This window comes from Heteronotia binoei, chromosome 17, assembly GCF_032191835.1.
Source record: "Heteronotia binoei isolate CCM8104 ecotype False Entrance Well chromosome 17, APGP_CSIRO_Hbin_v1, whole genome shotgun sequence".
Lineage (NCBI taxonomy): Eukaryota > Metazoa > Chordata > Lepidosauria > Squamata > Gekkonidae > Heteronotia > Heteronotia binoei.
This window is the reverse complement of record NC_083239.1, coordinates 20,438,203-20,459,022: the sequence shown is the minus strand read 5'-3', so window position 1 is coordinate 20,459,022 and position 20,820 is coordinate 20,438,203. Positions and strand designations below refer to the sequence as shown.

The following is a 20,820-nucleotide window of genomic DNA, read 5'->3' as shown; positions in this document are numbered from 1 at the left end:
ACTCATCTCCAGATTACAGAAATCAGTTTCCCTAAAACAGGGGTCCCCAACATACTGCTGGTCGTTGCCATGGCACCCACAAACACTGTTCCTTGTGCTCACTGCTCACCAAGTGTTCTTAGGAGGTGTCTGGGGCCAGGTGGGGCTCTTGCCCAGCAAGGCTTCTGATTGGCCATTGGAGATTTGGTTGACTGTGCAGATTTTTTAAAATGTTAGCTTGGCAGAAGCTGCCAGCAGAGCACAAGGATCCTCACTATGTGACTGAAGGTAAGCTGCAGCAGCCATTTTGTGGCAGGCTTTGCCTCCTCCAGCAGCTATTTTGCGGTTGCACACACCCCATTGTGTCAGAATTCCAAAGTTACCTCCAAGCTCAAAAAGCCTAGGGACCCCTACCCTAGAGCAAATGGCTGATTTGGAGGGTGGACTTAATGGCATTAAACCCCATTAGTGTCCTCAACAACCTTTAGAAACTGTTTGCTGGCCATCAGCATGCAGGTGAAAGATAGTAACCTCTTTTCATGTGACAAGCTGTCTCATTCAGCTTTTATTGCTGCCCATTTCCTCTGCTTCTCTCCTGCTCTCTGAATCAGGAGACATACACAGTTCTTTTGGACCAAGGATCATGTCAGGGTTTCTGCCTGGTTCTGAGGGTTCCTGAATTGTTTCCAAGCACAAGTTACAGGAAGACCATCCCTTATAAAGCCCTCTGAAATAGGCAGAGACCCACATGTGGGCCTTTCTCCTATTCTGTCCTTGCACCTCCTTTCATTTAAAAAGTTTTTAGAAGCATGCATTAGGAGTGCGGTGCTGATAATTGATGCTGCCATCAAATAGCTTCAGGGCTGGAGGAAAAACTCCCATGGGCAGGATGCAGTCCCTGGGCTGCAATTTGTCTACCTCTGTTCTAGATAATGGAGGTCAAGACCCTCTTTTACAGAATCTGAAAGAAGGAGGTGGAGGGGAAAGAGGAATGGGGAAAGAAGGAAATTAAAGGCTGTCATGGCACAGCTGCAATCAGAGTCGCCTGCCAGGGATACAAGAATAGCCAGAGGATTTGGGAGGGGTTTCCTTCCTCTCAAAGTGGGGAGGAGAGGCTTGAGCGCTGGATCCCCTTTCTCAGACACACCATAGGCAAGCTGCAGCAGGGCTCTAATGCCTTGGCTAGATCTCACGAGCAATAAGGGAGACCCTTTTAAAGGTTGCCAGTTCTGGGTTGAGAAATATTGGGGAGGTGGAGTCTGGGGAGATGGAGTCTGGGGAGGGGAGGGACCTCAGCAAGTATCATGCCATAGAATTTACCCTTCCAACTTCCAAGCAGCCTCCAGGGGGGACTGACCTTTGGAGTCAGCTGAGATCTCTAGGCCCCACCTGGAGGTTGGCAACCCTAAGTCCTGGGCCTGAGCTAAGTCAGTTGAGGTCATCGTCTTGTGCACCTAGAGTATGCAGCTGAGGTGACGGCAGGGGAGAGGTGGAAAAGTCCTTGATATATCCCAGTGCTGAAGCAGGGAATGAGCTGGGCAGAGCCTTCTGCCCATGCTGGTTCAGACCATGGACAAGGTACCCTCAGTGGCGCCCTTAACCTGGAAGAGGCAGGGCATGCAAATCAAGAAGCAAGGCTTCTGACCTTTTGGATGCAATAATGTGAGAATGGTGACCTGGCTGGAGTGGCAGGCCCTTTGCCAATCTTGGGAGCTCAGCCAGTGCCCAATCTTGTAACCCAGTGGAGCTAGCCTTAATATTTGTGGAAATCAAGGATCACATGCCCCACAGTGGAGTGAACAACGGGAATAGGGCTGTGTTCCTTCCTTTGAGAGTTTGCAGCCACATTCCAGGAGCCTGGTTATGAATCCCACATGGCCAGGCATGCAAAAGTTTGTCCTCTTGCCAAAACTTGGGTTATTTTTGGTCTGTTTCCATACCTGCCTGGTGGGCGGGTCATGAACAGGGGAATTAAGCATTTTTTTCAACTGCACAGATGGTAATTTTTTAAGAAACAATAGAACTCTCTAGCTCCCCACCCACCCCATTTCCCTGTCCACATTAATAAGGAAGTGTTTGCCTTGGAGGAAAAAACTTCATAAATCTTTTTAAAATTGATAATTTTACAAGAGGGGGAAAGGAGGAATTGTGTCCCTTATGGTTGGTGGTGGCATAGGCACTGATCAGTCGGTTGCTGATATGTGTTACTTAGTAATCCAGCAACACTAGATATTCTAGCCAAAGGGAGAACAGAGTGGGCTGTTTTAGTATGTGAGATGAAGATTAAAAATATATGGTTTATTTTTTATTTTTATTTATTTTATTTTATGACTTCTATCCCGCCCTTCCCAACAAGTGGCTCAGGGCGGCTTACAACACAAGAATATAACATAAACAGAAGTTAAAGATAAAACATTTAGATTTAAGTATTAAACCACTGAAGACATTAAAACATTTAAAACATTGGGGCAGCGGACGTCCAGTATAGCTACACTCAGTTTCTTGTACCAGCTAGTCATAGGCCAGCCGGAAGAGGGTTGTCTTACAGGCCCTGCGGAACTGGGCTAAGTCCCGCAGGGCCCTCACCTCTTCCGGCAGTTGGTTCCACCAGGAGGGGGCCATAATAGAAAAGGCCCGGTCCCTTGTCGATTTTAAGCGGGCTTCCTTTGGCCCGGGGATAACTAGGAGATTTTGTGTTCCTGATCTCAGTACTCTCTGGGGAACATGCGGGGAGAGACAGTCCTTCAGGTAGGCAGGTCCTAGGCCATATAGGGCTTTAAAGGTAATAACCAGCACCTTGTACCAGACTCGGTAAGCTATTGGCAGCCAGTGCAGGTCCCGGAGCCCCGGCCGGATGTGCTCCCTTCTTGGGAGCCCTAACAGCAGCTGGGCTGCGGCATTGTGCACTAGCTGCAGCTTTCGGGTTCGGCACAAAGGCAGCCCCATGTAGAGAGCATCGCAGTAGTCCAACCTCAAGGTGACCGTGGCATGGATCACTGTTGCTAGATCGTCACGTTCCAGGAAGGGGGCCAACTGCCTTGCCCGCCTAAGATGAAAAAATGCGGACTTGGCAGTGGCTGCTATCTGAGCCTCCATCGATAAGGAGGACTCCAATAGTACCCCCAGGCTTTTGACCTTGTCCGCCGCTATCAGCGGCGCACCCTCAAAAGCTGGTAGGGGGATTTCCCTCCCCAGGCCCTGACGACCCAAGCAAAGGACCTCTGTCTTCGCTGGATTTAGCCTCAGCCCGCTCAGTCTGAGCCACCCAGCCACTTCCTGTAATGCCCGGTCTAGATTTTCTGGGGCGGAGGCTGGTCGGCCGTCCATAAGTAGATAGAGCTGGGTGTCATCAGCATATTGGTGACAACCCAGCCCATACCTTCGAGCAATCTGGGCAAGGGGTCGCATGTAGATGTTGAATAACATCGGGGAGAGAACCACCCCCTGAGGCACTCCGCAATCAAGCGTTCGCCTCTGGGATAGCTCACCCCCAATCGCGACCCTTTGTCCCCGACCTTCGAGGAAAGAGGAAAGCCACTGTAAAGCCAACCCCTGAATCCCCGAGTCGGCGAGGCGGCAGGTCAGTAACCGATGGTTGACCGTGTCGAACGCAGCTGACAGGTCCAACAACATCAGCACCGCCGAGCCGCCCCGATCCAGATGCCGTTGGAGGTCATCCACGGCAACTCCTTGTTGGAAAATTCCTGGAGATTTGGGTGTGGAGTCTAAGGATGTCAGTGTTTTGGGAGGGACCTCAACAGGGTATAATGCCATAGTGTCCACCCTCCAAAGCATCTATTTTCTCCAAGGGAACTGATCTAAGAGTTGTAATTCTGGGAAATCTCCATGCTCCACCTGGAGGTTGATCACTTGATTTAATGGCAACCTCCCACAGATTAACATGGATCACAATCCACCCATGGCCTATGCAGCTCCTATTAATTACAGTGGGGCTGGCACAGTAGAACTTCCCAGTGGATTCTGATCATTTATTGACCTCGCATTAAGCCACTTTGAATGGCATGCAAAAGTCATTTGCAGCGGGTGCTGTTGCCCCTTCTTGCTAATACTTTGCATGTTCTGATCAGTGGCTTTTTTCCTTCTTGAGGAGGGAAGATAGCAGGATATAGCCTGATCTCATCAGATCTTGGAAACTAAGCAGGGGGTATAATGGGAGACTACCAAGGAATACTCTGCAGGGGAAGGCAATGGCAAACTGCCTCCTCTTCTCGGTTGCCTTGAAAGCTCCTTGTTGGGGTCACCATGATTCAGTTGCAAATTGACAGCAATGACATATGTTTTTTCTTTCCTGGCAGGAAACTTGGTAGACTTTCTCAAGGGTGAAGAAGGACTCCAGCTAACGATTTATAAACTCCTGGATATGACAGCACAGGTATGAAATGGGGGTAGGGGTTATGAGTTAGGAGGGAACAAAACCTAGCAAGACAGCAGGAGAGAACATGGTGATAGGGAATTAGGGTTGCCAGCTTCCAGGTGGGACCTGGAAATGTCTAGGAATTAGAACTGAACACCAGGGGACAGAGAGCAGCTTGCTTGGGGGGAATGGCTGCTTTGCAGGGTGGACTCTAAGGTATTATATCCCACTAAGCATCTGCCCCTCCACAAATCCCTACCTCTTCAGGTTCCACCCAAAAAATCTCCAGGCATTTCCCAACCCAGAGATGGCAACTCTAAGGATAATTTTTTTTTCGGGGGGGGGGGGAATGGTAGGGAGAGTCAGGGCTTTTTTTGTAACAGGAACTTCTTTTGCATATTAGGCTATACCCCCCCCCTGATGTAGCCAATCCTTAAAGAGCTTACAGAAGGCCTGTAAGAAGAGCCCTGTAAGATCTTTGAGGATTAGCTACATCAGGGAGGTGTAGTCTAATATGCAAAGGAGTTCATGCTATTAAAAAAGCCCAGTGGCAAGTTACTATTCTCCAGGAATCTCTCAAGCTGGATTTGGCAACCTTACCAAGTTTATTTTGGCCTTCTGCACCCTGATGCAATAACAAGTCCATCCTCTTCCCCAAAAAAGGTAGCTGAAGGAATGGCTTTCCTGGAGAAGAAGAATTATATCCACCGTGACCTGCGAGCAGCCAACATTCTTGTTTCCGAGACTCTTTGCTGCAAGATTGCCGATTTTGGCTTGGCCCGTCTAATAGAAGATGATGAGTATACTGCTCAAGAGGGTGGGTCATCTTCCCTTATCATTTCCTCAAGGCCTTTTTGTGAGATGCAGAGGAATGGAGGTCAGCTGGCCTAGCCAAGGAATGCTGACTGGTATCCTCCAATAATGGAGGATGGGGGGCATCTTCCTTTGGGACTCATAAAATTGATCCCCATGGTCCAATCTTTTTGAAACCTGGGGTTTTTTTCAGGAGAGGAACAAGATGCTATGCTGAAAATTTGGTGGCTCTACCTCAAAACACAGCCCCCCAGAGCCCCAGATACCCACAAATTGATTCTCCATTATACCCTATGGAGTGCCCAGCAGACATTCAACCCCCCATGCTTTCTAATAATCCTGAAACAGGGGGAGGGCCTCCAAACCAGGGGATCCCCTACTTCCAACTGGGAATTGGGAACCCTAAGTTACATCAGCAGCACCCTCACTGAGAAACTGCCTCATAGAACACCACCCAAATGAATCTATAACAAAATGTGCTAGCACAAGTGTTTTTCTTTCCTTGTCCATCTGCCTAATTTTTATTAGTTATGCTAGGAATAGTACAGACACTCACAACAAACTCCCACAATCTGAGGGGTTAGCATCCTAGTACTGTTAGCCCTCTTCTGTGTCAGGTCATAGGGTTACCAGCCTCCTAGAAATCTCCTAGGATTATAACTGATTTCCAGATTACACAGATCAGTTTCCCTGGATAAAATGGCTGCTTTGGAGGGTGGAGGCCATTGACATTCCTATCTTTCCCAAACCCTGTCCTTCCCATGTCCCACCTCCATAGCTCCAATAACTTCACAGGTAGCCCAGGGTTGGTAACCCTGTGGCTCAGTGGCACAGCATCTGCTTTATGCAAGGAAGGTCCCAGGTTCAGTCCCCAGCATCTCCAGTTAAAAGGATCAGACAGAGTTGGTTATGTGAAAGACTTCAGTCTGACACCTTGGAGAGCGGCTGCCAGTCAGAGTAGGCAATACTGACCCCGACAGACTACTTGTCTGGCTCTGTGAAGGGTGGCTGCTTGTGCATCCACCATATATTCCCTAGTCTGCTCACCGTAAAACTAAAGCCATTTCTTACAAGAGTGAAGGTCTAGTAATAGCTTCAGGTAAATAGCCATGCTGAAGAACAAGATTCAACTCCAATAGTGCCTTAAAGACAAACAAGATTTCCAGGGCATAAGCAGGACTTTTTTTTTAAAAAAGCAGAAACTAATTTGCATATTAGGCCACATCCCTTGATGTAGCCAATCCTCCAAGTGCTTACAGTAGGCCTTGTAATAACAGCCCTGTAAGCTCTTGGAAGATTGGCTACATCAGGGGTGTGTGGCATAATATGCAAAGAAGTTCCTGCTACAAAAAAAAAGCCCTGGATAAGCCTTCAAGAGTCAAAGCTTCTTTCTTCATGAGTGTGTGTGTAAAGTGCCATCAAGTCACAGCTGACTCATGGCGACACCAGGAAGGGGCTTTCAAGGGGAGAAAGAAGCAGAGGTGGCTTGCAAGTGCCTTTCTCTGCAGAGCCTTCCTTGGCTGACCTCCATCCGAGTACTGACCCTGCTTCACCTCTGAGATCTGACAAGATTGGGCTATACCATGCTGTTATGTACTGGACTTTATGTTTGGCAGGAAGCTTTTGTGCACTCAGGCTACAGCGGGAACGCTGGAGACCCTGGGGTACATTCTGAGTTCTGGACTCTAAACGGGAACCAATGAGCAGTTCTGGCGCAAAGCTTGACTGCTGTGATTTGGTATGAGCAGGCCTTTTTTTGTAGCAGGAACTCCTTTGCATGTTAGAACAACCCCCCCCCTCGATGTAGCCAATCCCCCAAGAGCTTACAATATGCCCTGCAAGAAGAGCCTCGTAACCTCTTGGAGGATTGGCTACATTAGGGGGGTGAGACCTAACATGCAAAAGAGTTTCTGCTACAAAAAAAGCCCTGGGTATGGGTGTGTGTGTGTGCATATAAGTGAGGTTGCAGCCCCGCCATGTTGTCTCGTTATGTAGTTACAATAAAGCATGTTCCTGTTTGAACAATAATGCATCAAACTCAGTATTTAACATTTCCCTCCCCTTCTTCAGGTATTGACTCTAATCAAGTAGTGAGGGAGAGGCTGTAGGGCAGCTCTGGCAGTATGCCCAGACTTTGGCAAATCAACTGCTGGGAACAGGGAACGAAGCCCTGGGAAGGGCAGTAAGTTGCTTGCAAGGAAAAGCTGACTGCTGGGGGAAGTGTTGCCCAGAGTACCCCCATCCCCCTGTCTTCCACTTTCCTTCCCACCAGCAAAGGTGGCTGTTGGGAAAACATCAACTTTCTGCCTGTGCAAAAAGTAAAAGTGAATCAGGCAGCCCTTTTCCTCCCCTTTTGTCAGTTTTGCTGCACTGAAAGAGTGAACATCAAAGGAAAAGTGGAAAAGTAGCAGGGTAGGGTAGGTAATGCAAGGTCAGGTGTGCAGCCTGTCCTCCAGGTATTTCCCAAACTGGAGTTGGCAGTCCTTTATTCAAGAATTGACCCTGCTTAGCCTCCCCTGGAGAAAATGACTGTTTTGGAGGGTGGACTCCAGGGCATTATATCCTACTGAAGTCCCCCCACCCCATTCCTAAACCTTGCTGTCCTCAAGCTCCATACCCAAAGTCCCTGGAATTTCTTAATTTGGAACTTAGCTGGCAACCCTAAGTGAGTATTTATTTCCTGCATATATGAGGAAGTGAGCTGTGAGTCACAAAAGCTCATCTTGAAATAAATGTTGTGATAATAGTTTTTAAGGAGCCACTGGATTTTAATTTTTTTTTTTTTATTTTCCATACCCTGCCCGTTTCCACAGTCAGCCTCTCTTAAAGGAGCAAGACACTTTTCTTCAGGCCTGCTGGCAACTATAATAACCAACACTAAGCTAGTACATTTTGGGAAATTATTTACAAGAGAAGCATAGGGAAAGGTGTGCTTGCATACAGTGGAGCCTGTCTTGGCACAAGAACTGGCAGCTGGGTCCCAGCTCTCTGATATATTGGGGAGGGAAACTTTCCCGGTTTTCCAGGTTAGAGAATTTACATGAGCATCTTTCCTAGGGTTACCAACCTCCAGGTGGTGGCTGGAAATCTCCTGGGATTACAACTGATCTCAGAGTGACAGAGATCAGTTCATTTGGAAAAAATGGCTACTTTGGATGGAAGGTGGAGTCTAGGGTTGTCAGGTCTGTGTTGGAAAATACCTGGAGTCTTTGGAGGTGGATCTGGAAGGGGGCAGGGTTTGAGGAAGGGAGGGGCCTCGGCATGGCACAATGCCATACCGTCCACCTTCCAAAGCAGGGGAACTGATCTCTGTTATCAGTTGTAAGGAGATCTTCAGGCTGCACAAGGATGGTGGCAACCCTACAACGTAAGAACCATTTTTACCTCTTGTGGGAGCCTATTCCTAGGGTTGCCAGGTCTGTGTTGGAAAATGCCTGGAGACTTTAGAGGTGGATCCAGGTGGGGTTTGGGGATGGGAGGGGCCTCAGAATGGCAAAATGCCATCAAGTCCACCCTTCAAAGCAGCCATTTTCTCCAGGGGGGCTGATCTCTGCCAGCTGAAGATCAGTTGTAAAAGCGAGAGATCTCCAGACCCCAGCTGGAGGCTGGCAACCCTAGCACTGGACTCTGGCATTATACCCAGTTAAAGTTGCTTGCCTCACCAAACCCCACCCTTCTCAGGCTCAATTTCCCAAATCTCCAGGTATTTCCCAACTTGGAGTTGGCAACCTGGATCTCTCCACCACCATCTCAGAGACAGCCTTTGTTTCTCTCGTTTGGCTCTTGCTTGACACAACAGCCTCACATACTGGAGGAAGCTGAAGCCCACAGGAGGCCACTTTGTATGCTTGAGGGGAGAAGTGTGAAAAAATGCTTTGTGCACACTGTGTATGAGGGGGCCTGTGGTTTTGAGTTGGAGCTGCAGGAGAAAATTTTGCGCATTACAGTGCATGATGGGAACACAGGAAGCCCACTCCCTTTCTTGGAACTGCCTGGCTATTTCCTCCCCACCCCAGTTCAGTAACGGTGGGCGGAAGGATCACAATTGTGGATAGTCCAAAGGGCAAAACAGTCTTGAAATGATATTCCTGAACTATGTTACTTTAATGATTTCTGTTTCTGTTTTCAGTGGAGTGGAGAAAATAGAAAAATATGCTTCTTTTTAAACAGAAGGCAACACCCTGCTTCTGGAGTGTTGGGTCTTATAAATATTGAAGCAGTTTTTAATACTAATGTCCATAATCAACTTATGGAAGTCATCACCGCAATGTGTGGCAACCATCACTATTTTAATTAAGATTTTAATTAACCATAACACAGCAGGAACTCATTTGCATGTTAGGCCACACCCCCTGACATCACCATTGTTCCACACAGGGCTGTTATGTAGCAAAAGCCCAGCAGAAACTCATTTGCATATTAGGCCACACCCCTGACACCAAGTCAGCTGGAACTGCGTCCTTGCTCAAAAAAAGCCCTGGGAATCATCACCATGTGCAGTTGCAGTCTACCAACTGTAATCTTTCCCAAAGCTGGTTTGGTACAATAGTTTTGGAAAAATAAAGTGTCTTTGGACACTATGTGGATTGTAAGCAGTACATTTTTGCAAGTCCTGTCTACATTATGCTGTTTTCCTTGCTCCAGCCCCACCCCCTCCATTGTTGCTATTCATCCCCAGTGGAGGGCTTTATCCCCAGGCTTTTATAAAATATTGGTAATTGCTAGATTACTACAGTGAGAACATAAGAACATAAGAGAAGCCATGTTGGATCAGGCCAATGGCCCATCCAGTCCAACACTCTGTGTCACATAAGAACATAAGAGAAGCCCTGTTGGATCAGGCCAATGGCCCATCCAGTCCAACACTCTGTGTCACACAGTGGCCAAAAAAACCAGGTGCCTTCAGAAGGTCCATCAGTGGGGCCAGGACACTAGAAGTCCTCCCACTGCCCCCCCTGCCACCCACCCAAGCACCAAGAATACAGAGCATCACTGCCCTAGGCAGAGAGTTCCATCAATACGCTGTGGCTAATAGCCACTGCTTGCTGAGGGGAAAGTGTAGATGACTGGGGAAGGCAATGGCAAACCACCCTGTAGAAAGTCTGCTGTGAAAATGTGAAATCAATGTCACCCCAGAGTCGAAAATGACTGGTGCTTGCACAGGGGACTACCTTTACCTTTTTAATAGCCACTGATGGACCTCTGCTCCATATATTTATCCAAGCCCTTCTTGAAGCTGTCTGTGCTTATAGCCACCACCACCTCCTGTGGCAGTTAATTCCATGCATTAATCACCCTTTGGGTGAAGAAGTACTTCCTTTTATTTGTCCTAACCTGACAGTTCAGCAATTTCATTGTTTTTACAACTTTTAACATTATAATGATACAACCCACTAGTTCTCAGCTCTCATTTTTAATAAAGTATGTCTCTGGCAATTTTTGTCACAGTTATAAAGGGAAAGATGCTTCACATTTTCCCTTTTAATTCCACAAAGAAAAGGGCTAGAGACTTAGTTTTAAAATAACAACTGTATGCTGAGATCCAGTAGATTTCAGCTGATCAATCATTATAACATCATAACACACAGCAATCTAGCATCCGGAACTTAACATCATTCTGGATTTCCTACCACGCTATGGCGATTTGGAGTCCCTTCGGAACATCTAATATTGACTATCCAGTAATTCTGCTACCATCAAAATTTAACTGCATCATGAATCATTGTACTAGTATCTATTGTTATATTGTTTTTATCTGATATTTTAAAATTGTTTTTATGTCTTATGTCTTATTGATGTTTTATCTTGTTTGGTCATTTTTTTGACCCTAACCTGTGAGCTGCCCTGAGCCTGCCTTCGGCGGGGAGGGTGGGATATAAATAAAATAAATAAATTACCTTTTGAAAAATCCCAGGGGGAGGGATAGTGGCTATGGGCAGCTAAGACAAGGAAAATACATGGGAAATCAGGTAGAAAGAAAACAGGGACCCCTGTGATATATATAAAGACCTTGCAAGGGTTGAGCTCTATGGCAGTTTTATTCCCAAGGATCTTGCCCAGTGTGATAGGAAGGCACGTTGGAATCAACAACTTTGGAGATTGCCCACATGAGACAGAACACAGCATCCTGTTGTGCTTTATAGACAAGCACAGGGCTTTTTTTGAAGCAGGAACGCACAGGAACACAGTTCCGGCCGGCTTGGCACCAGAGGGTGTGGCCTAATATGCAAATGAGTTCCTGCTGTGAAATAATGGTGACGTCAGATGTGTGTGGCCTAATATGCAAATGAGTTCTGGCTGGGCTTTTTCTACCAAAAAAGCCCTGGACAGGCACATATACCTAAACTCTTGTGCGCTGCTTTGACAGATATACTAAGTGGATCAGAGGGTCTTAGTGAGGGCCATGTTCATGGCCTCTCTGTCATGCTCAGAGACATTTGTATTTTTATCCTCTATTTCCTGAATATGTTTACTAAATTTTTCAAACATAGGAATCACCATTTCTTTCACATGTATGCAGACTTCATTAGGAAGGTTCATAATGTGCAAAGTGTGCATTTGCTCAGGACAAGGAAGTGGGCTTGCTTTGTAAGGTCTTTTGACATCAGATGGAGATAGAGCCCCTTCTTGTGGCCAATGCAAGTCAAGGCAGCAGAAACAGCACAAAGAAGCAAACGTCTGCCCATGTTGTCAACCTAACATTGATCCTTCTGTTGTATATTCCAGGAGCAAAGTTCCCAATTAAATGGACAGCCCCAGAGGCCATTAATTATGGGACATTCACCATAAAATCAGATGTTTGGTCATTCGGGATTCTGCTTACGGAGATCATTACCTACGGCCGGATTCCTTATCCAGGTCAAAATTTTTCAGCAGCAATATACAGTCATTTTCCCTCTTATAGGAAAGCCCTGCATCATTGCTATTTTTTTTAAAACAACCCTTTCCTGGTCTGCATTTTGATATTTCATAATCTCTGTACTAATTTATTATTACCACTACCATTACTAATATTATTACCGCTGTTGCTGCTACTATAGCTGTTATAATGTCTTCTTATAAATTCTAAAAATATGTAGCTTTAGGATGCTGCCTGTGTTGGTCCGCAGTGGAACAGCTAGAGTCAAGCCCAGTAGAGACAAAAAAGATTTTTGGGGTATCAGCTTTTGAGAGTCAAAGCTGACAAAAGGAGCTTTGACTCTTGAAAACTCACACCCCCAAAACCTTGTTGGTATCTAAAATGCTGCTGTACTCGAATCTAGCTCCCCTCAAAATGCATTTATTTATTGGATTTATCTTCTGCCAAGCTTAAAAACCTATTGGCATACAAAAATGATCAACCATAAATCAGATCCGTTAAAATATCACTGTAAAAAAATCACACAAACCAGCCTTCCACATTGTCCATAACTCCAGAAAGCTTAGCCAAGCAGAAAAGTCCTTTGCATCTCCTTTGACCAGAGTTGCAATGTAATCCTAAATAAAGCTACTTCTGCCTAAACCCCATTGATTTTGGTGGATTTAGAGTGGCATAAATCTGCAGGGGACTGCATTGTTGAGCCAAATGAAGTGTGTTTTTTACAGGAAAGAGGATCCCATGACCTCAGTGATATTCTGGCCCACTCTACTTAGAAGTCAAAAAGACAAGTGGATTCTAAATCAAATCAAGCCTGAACTCTCCCTTGAAGCTAAAATGACTAATCTGAGGCTATTGTATTTTGGTTACATAATAAGAAGACAAGACGCATTAGAAAAACCAATAATGTTAGGAAAAGTTGAAGGCAGCAGGAAAAGCGGGCAACCCAAAACGAGATGGGTTGGCTCGAAAAAGGAAGCCATGACCTTCAGCTTGCAAGATCTGGGCGAGGGTGTTAATGGTAGGGCATTATGGAGGTCAATAATTCATAGGATCACCATAAATCTTAAACTACTCAAATGTAAGTCCCATTTATTCAGGGGAGTTTAGGGTTGCAGCCTTAAATAGCATATTTTTTGTAAGCACCTGTTTTCCTGCTGTTATTCAGCAATGGAACACATATTCCCCAGTATGCTCATCCTGTTCCACTGTGAATCTGGATCTGCAATCAGATCAATTTCCTGGATACAGTGTTGGGGTTTAAGCAGGGTTGCCAGCCTTCAGGTGGCATCTAGAGATCTCCCACTATTACAGTGGTTCTGCAGGCAAGCAAGATCAGTTTTCCTGGAAACTTCCTGCCTGCTTTGGAAGGTAGGCTTTATGGCATTATACCCCATTGAGGCTCCTCCCTGCTGCAAACCCTGCCCTCCCGAGAGTCCATGCCTCAATTCTGCAGGTATTTCCCAACCCAGAGCTGGCAACCCAGGCTTAAGCCTGCATGGAAGCCAGCCCTTCTGATCCAGAAATTCCGTTCCCCAGAATACCAGATGCACTGTGGGATTCAGTAGTGTCCAGGTACAAATTAACCGTGTTAGTTTGCCAAGATTCTCCTGAGTTACCAGATTAAGGGCTTGTCCACATATGTGTTTTATGATTTTCTTGACAGTCAATCCACAAGCATTGGAATTGGTTTGAGCAAGGTTCTTCTGCACATCTGGCCTTCCTCTGCATTTTAACAGTTCATTTTCTTCCACATGTACCTTAATTTGATCAGGATTTTCTAGGAAATACACTGTTGTCATTGGTGGCATCACAGCACCCCCTGCCCCTTTTCATCTTTTGTACATCCTTATACTGATGTATTGATACCATGGCAGGGTTTCTTTTAAAATTGGCACTGAAATATTTTTATATCACTCTACCATTGTAATGATAGGTTTAGGGGGTTCTCAGGATTCCCAGCTTCCATTTTCTTTAAATGAAGTCTCTAAGAACATAAGAGAAGCCATGTTGGATCAGGCCAATGGCCCATCCAGTGTCACACAGTGGCCAAAAACAATATTATATTTATACACACACACACACACACACACACTGTGGCTAATAGCTACTGATGGACCTCTGCTCCATATTTTTATCCAATCCCCTCTTGAAGCTGGCTATGCTTGTAGTCGCCACTACCTCCTGTGGCAGTGAATTCCACATGTTAATCACCCTTTGGGTGAAGAAGTACTTCCTTTTATCCGTTTTAACCTGACTGCTCAGCAATTTCATCGAATGCCCACGAGTTCTTGTATTGTGAGAAAGGGAGAAAAGTACTTCTTTCTCTACTTTTTCCATCCCATGCATTATCTTGTAAACCTCTATCATGTCACCCCGCAGGCGACATTTCTCCAAGCTAAAGGGTCCCAAGTGTTTCAACCTTTCTTCATAGGGAAAGTGTTCCAACCCTTTAATCATTCTAGTTGCCCTTTGCTGGGCTTTCTCCAATGCTATAATATCCTTTTTGAGGTGCGGTGACCTGAACTGCACACAGTACTCCAAATGAGACTGCACCATCGATTTATACAGGGGCATTATGATACTGGCTGATTTGTTATCAATTCCCTTCCTAATAATTCCCAGCATGGCGTTGGCCTTCTTTATTGCAATCGCACACTGTCTTGACATTTTCAGTGAGTTATCTACCACGACTCCAAGATCTCTCTGTCAGTTCACACCCCATCAACTTGTATTTGTAGCTGGGATTCATGGCCCCAATGTGTATTACTTTACACTTGGCCACATTGAACCTCATCTGCCACGTTGACGCCCACTCACCCAGCCTCAACAGATCCCTTTGGAGTGCCTCACAATCCTCTCTGGTTCTCACCACCCTGAACAATTTAGTGTCATCTGCAAACTTGGCCACTTCACTGCTCACTCCCAACTCCAAATCATTTATGAACAAGTTAAAGAGCATGGGACCCAGTACTGAACCCTGCGGCACCCCTCTGCTTACTGTCCTCCACTGCGAAGACTGCCCATTTATACTCACTCTCTGCTTCATATTAATCAGCCAGTTTTTGATCTACAAGAGGACCTGTCCTTTCACTCCATGACTCTCAAGCTTTCTAAGAAGCTTTTGATGAGGAACTTTATCAAAAGCTTTCTGGAAGTCAAGGTAAACAACATCTATTGGATCTCCTTTGTCCACATGCTTGTTCACCCCCTCAAAGTGAGGCAAGATCTTCCCTTTAGTGAGGCAAGGTTAGTGAGGCAAGATCTTCCCTTACAGAACCCATGCTGAGTCTTCCTCAATAACCCGTGTTCATCAATGTGCCTACTCATTCTGTCCCTGATAATGGTTTCTACCAACTTTCCCAGTATTGAAATCAGACTGACTGGCCTGTAATTTCCTGGCTCTCCTCTGGAACCCTTTTTAAAGATGGGGGTGACATTTGCTACTTTCCAGTCCTCAGGAACGGAGGCAGATTTCAATGAAAGATTACAGATTTTTGTCAGAAGATCCACAAGTTCAACTTTGAGTTCTTTCAGAACTCTTGGATGTGTGCCATCCGGACCCGGTGACTTATTAGTTTTTAATTCGTCTATCAGTTGTAGGACCTCCTCTTTTGTCACCTCAATCTGACTCAGGTCTTTCAACACCCCTTCCAAAATTAGTGGTTCTGGAGTGGGCAAACACTTCTCATCTTTCACAGTGAAGACAGAGTCAAAAAATGCATTCAGCTTCTCAGCCATTTCCCTATCCTCCTTCAGTAATCCTTTGACCCCTCGGTCATCCAAGGGCCCCACTGCCTCCCTGGCTGGTTTCCTGCTTCTAATATATTTGAAGAAATTTTTATTGTTGGTCTTTATGTTTTTTGCAATATGTTCCTCATAGTCCCTTTTTGCCTGCCTGATCACAGTCTTGCATTTGATTTGCCACAGCCTGTGTTCCCTTTTATTAGTCTCACTTGGACTGGTTTTCTACCGCTTAAAGGAGTCCTTCTTACCTTTTACAGCTTCCATTAATTTGTTTGTTAACCATGCAGGCCTTTTCTTATACCTGTTTGTGCCTTTCCTAACTTGTGGTATATATTTTATCTGAGCTGCTAGGATTGTAGCTTTAAATAGCCTCCAAGCTTCCCCAAGGGTTTTGACTGTATTTACCTTTCCTTTCAGTTTCCTCTTCATATGCCTCCTCATCTTAGAGAATTTACTCTAGTTCCTTCCATGGAGATATAAGGAAAAAGGCATATCTCCTCAAGGGAAAGGACTGGAGACTGACTTAAAAAAAGAAAGAAAAGAAAGCTGGGAATTCAGAGAACCTGTTAAACTTAATTTTTGGTGCACATTTATAGCACTATATTGCTACAAGGCTTATATTTTTTTAAAGAAAAAAAGAAAAACAAAACCACTTTTCTTCAGAGAGTGGGAGGAGAAGGAGTGGTTTGATGATGACCACAGTCCAAATATTAAAAAATGGACTGAAGGTGGATGGGAGTGCCAAGCACAAAGAAAAGAGACAGAAACATTATGCCTGGGGGGAAAGGTGGCTCAAAATCAGCTTCCAGAAAATGATTGAGGTAAAAGCATTCTCAAGAGAACTAGAAAAAAGCACACCAAAACCCACACAATTGAAAACTAAAGCCATAAAAATGAGTGCAGAAATCGGTGGAGGGGGGGAGAGTAAACTGCAGCAGTATGGTACTGGAACCGACAAAAAAATAATATGGAAAGGCCCTAAGTGTGAACATATTACAAACTTGTGCAGCTTCTATTCATGTCTTCAACTTCCGTTTTTACTTCCATTGGGCTTCAGGAAGAGTTCTGTGTAACCTGAAAGCTAGATAACTGTGTTGTGGTTCTAGTTAGTCCTAATAAAACTGTTCTGCATGCTTTCCTGTTTGGATTAATTAAAGAATCCTGAGGTGTGCCTTGGACCTTTAAGAGGACCCAAAGATGCTTGGGGGAACACCCCCATCTGCAGTCTGTATATCTTTGTGCATTCCCAGCCTTTTCTGACTCCATGCTTTGTATTGTGACCCACAGGAATGTCCAATCCAGAAGTCATCCAGAATTTGGAGCGTGGCTACCGCATGCCCCCACCTGACAACTGCCCCGATGAGCTGTATAAACTGATGCTGCAGTGCTGGAAGGACAGCCCAGAGCAGAGGCCCACCTTTGAATACCTGAAAGCTGTCCTGGAGGATTTTTTCACTGCCACGGAGGGACAGTATGAGCAGCAGGTGTGACTGCAGTGCCAGACATATAACCCTGACCAAATCTCCAAGCACGCCAAACCCTTCTTAAGACATTTTGCACTGGCACAGCCTGGAAAGGCTCAGTGCAGTTGGACGCTATGCCCTCTGAGACTTGAAAGGCTTTCCCATTAAGCCCCCATTCTGTGGGGAAGGCTGTGGATACATCTGGGAGATTATTATTCCCTCTATTACCATGGCCCCGGGGCTAAGCTTGGCTCCAAGCAAGCCTGGCCCTCATTGTCTTAATCAATGCTTCATCTGTAAAATGTTTAAATGCATTTGGACAAAGCCACCTAGGGGCAGCTTCCTGGCCCCACCAAGCTCCATGGGGAACAGCAGCTTGGGGGTATCATAGAGAGAGTGACCAGGTTGGGGAATTCCTGGAGATTTGGAGTCAGAGCCTGGGGAGGACAAGGTTTGATGAGGGGAGGGACCTCAGCAGGGTATAATGCCACACATACATAATGCCACCCTGCAAGGCAACCATTTTTTTCCAGGTGAACTGAGCTATGTAATCTGGAATTCAGTTGTAATTCCAGCATATCTCCAGCCTCCATCAATAATGGGCGTACCCACCCTATAATCCTAGATGCAGCACTTTCTTAGATTGTAAGCTTCTTGGGGCAGAGCCCTACCTTTGTTTTTTGGGTTTCATTTTGCTTACATTGCTCTGCAAAGCACCATGTACAAGGATAAATATAAATAATCCAAGAGAATCATGACCATTTTTAGTTGTGAGAAGGTCCTTTGTGTAGTGACTAACGCACAACACATTCCAGCATTGGGTAGTGGCCACCAAAACCAAGCTCTGTAGCGAATCCTGGGTGAGACCCCAGTGCTGTAAATACCCAGCAAAGATGTTCAAGAAGCAGTTGCTTTCGAAATCTTCTCTAGCAGGGAAAAGATCACGGGTTGTGTGTCTGTGCTTAGGTTTGTGCTGTGAACTTGGTAGTTCCTAGGGTTTTTTTTTTAAAAAAACAACTTGGTAATTTCTCTCTTTCTAAGGGAGCAATTGTGGCTCAGTGGTGCAGCATCTGCTTGGTATGCCAAAGGTCCCAAGTTCAATCCCCAGCATCCCTAGTGAAAAGGATGAGGTGATAGGAGATGTGAAAAATCTCTGCCTGAGACCCTGGAGAGATGCTGCTGGTCTTGTGGACAAAGGAGACCCGATAGATGTTGTTTACCTTGACTTCCAGAAAGCTTTTGATAAAGTTCCTCATCAAAAGCTCCTTAGAAAGCTTGAGAGTCATGCAGTAAAAGGACAGGTCCTCTTGTGGATCAAAAACTGGCTGAGCAATAGGAAGCAGAGAGTGAGTATAAATGGGCAGTCTTCGCAGTGGAGGACGGTAAGCAGTGGGGTGCCGCAGGGCTTGGTACTGGGTCCCATGCTCTTTAACTTGTTCATAAATGATTTAGAGTTGGGAGTGAGCAGTGAAGTGGCCAAATTTGCGGATGACACTAAATTGTTCAGGGTGGTGAGAACCAGAGAGGATTGTGAGGAACTCCAAAGGGATCTGTTGAGGCTGGGTGAGTGGGCATCAACGTGGCAGATGCGGTTCAATGTGGCCAAGTGCAAAGTAATGCACATTGGGGCCAAGAATCCCAGCTACAAATACAAGTTGATGGGGTGTGAACTGGCAGAGACTGACCAAGAGAGAGATCTTGGGGTCGTGGTAGATAATTCACTGAAAATGTCAAGGCAGTGTGCGTTTGCAATAAAAAAGGCCAACGCCATGCTGGGAATTATTAGGAAGGGAATTGAAAACAAATCAGCCAGTATCATAATGCCCCAGTATAAATCGATGGTGCGGTCTCATTTGGAGTACTGTCCGTTCTCTCTTCCCCACAGGCGGTCCCGCAGCGGCTGAGAGCTGGCCACATAGTTTACACTTCAAACCCCCTTACAGCCCTTGGCGCCAAGCTTCTCTTCTCCCCTGCACTCCTCCTGCTCTCACAGTTGAATTATAGTTACAGTTCACAGGGTTAGTAAGCAATACAACAGTTTAGGCATTCTGGTTAATATCAATTTGAACACAAGCTGACATACTGCCCCCCCTAAGCTTGCGCTCGGGGTTTGTCTGGGTGCAGTAGGTAAAATTGCTTAAGGAGCATCGGGGCGTTCAGATCCGAGGCTTTCACCCATTCATCACAACTAGGGGGAAAGTAACGCCACCTCACTAAATACTGCAGCGCACCCCGGTGCAGTCTGGCGTCGAGGATCTCCTTCACTTCGTGGTGTTGTTGGCCCCGCACCTTGATAGGGGTCGGCTCGGGGCCCCGAGGATGCCATTTCGACCCCCCCGGGTCTCGACGGATCAGACTACAATGAAAAACAGGGTGCACCTTACTAAACAGCTTGGGCAAGTCTAGTTCCACGGTCACCTTGTTAATCACTCGTTTTATCCGAAATGGCCCCAGGAACTTATAGGCCAATTTCCGGGAGGTTTGGGGGAGCGGTAAGTTTTTTGTGGACAGGAAGACCGTCTCCCCTACCTTAAAGTCCCACCCCGGGCTGTGTTTTTTGTTGAATTGGGCTTTGTAGCCTCTCTTTGCCTCTTCTAGGTTTTCCTGTATACTCTTCCAAGAGTTTTCTAATGTTTTCCACCATTGATGGCACGGGGGAGAGTGAGGGTTCACTGCCCCCTGGTAGGGTAGGTAGAGGCTTTCCCTCATACCCGTGGACCGCCTGGAAAGGGGAAACCTTGGTGGAGGTGTGGAGGCTGTTGTTGTAACTGTACTCCGCAAAAGGAAGCAAATCCACCCAGTTGCTTTGTTGGAAATTTACGTAGCACCGTAAATATTGTTCCAAGAGCCCATTAACCCTCTCGCTCTGCCCGTCCGTCTGGGGGTGATACGCTGAGCTCAGGCCCTGCTCCATGCCCATTAGTTTACAAAACTCCCGCCAGAAGTTGGCAACGAACTGTGGCCCGCGGTCACTAATGACTTTGTCAGGGATCGAATGTAGGCGGGCCACGTGAACGAAAAATAGATGGGCTAGCTCTTTTGCGGTGGGGAGCTTTCGGCAGGGGATGAAGTGAGCCTGTTTGGAGAACGTGTCAACCACCACCCAAATTACGGTTCTCCCCCTTGACAGGGGTAGTTCCACTATGAAGTCCATGGAGATGACCGACCACGGCCGTGTCGCGGTGGGGAGGGGTTGCAGTAATCCCGGAATCTCCCCCCCCCCTTCGCTTTGCCATGAGGCAAGTTGGGCATGTTTGCACAAAATGGGAAATGTCTCTCTTCATTTGTGGCCACCAGAACTGTCTGTGGGCCATGTGCAAAGTTTTGACGTAGCCGAAGTGTCCAGCCAGTCTGCTAGCGTGGCAATGATGTAGCGCTTCTGCCCGGAGGGATTCGGGGACGTAGAGTTTCCCCTCGTGGTACCAGAACCCCCCTTCTCCCTTGGTCAATCCCTCTGGTCACCCTTCCCCCTCCGCTTCAGTCTCGGCAATCAGCCTGCTTCCCCCCCCCCCCCGGGCCCTCGGCTGGGGTTTTTGACTTCGATCGAGTTTGTACTGCCCCCGCCACTGCCTGCGGGGAGATCAGTG

The 20,820-nt window shown here is 46.4% G+C and overlaps 1 protein-coding gene across 1 annotated transcript in view; it reads left to right on the top strand.

The window, feature by feature from the left end:
• LCK (LCK proto-oncogene, Src family tyrosine kinase) overlaps positions 1-17,456 on the top strand; it is a 47,449-nt gene extending 29,993 nt beyond the window's left edge. The window contains exons 10-13 of the mRNA XM_060258517.1: positions 4,296-4,372; positions 5,018-5,171; positions 11,894-12,025; positions 17,058-17,456. Of these exons, the coding sequence (XP_060114500.1) occupies positions 4,296-4,372; positions 5,018-5,171; positions 11,894-12,025; positions 17,058-17,260 (566 nt within the window). The 3' untranslated portion in view covers positions 17,261-17,456. The remainder of the gene's footprint in view (positions 1-4,295; positions 4,373-5,017; positions 5,172-11,893; positions 12,026-17,057) is intronic.
• Positions 17,457-20,820: the final 3,364 nt, after the last annotated feature.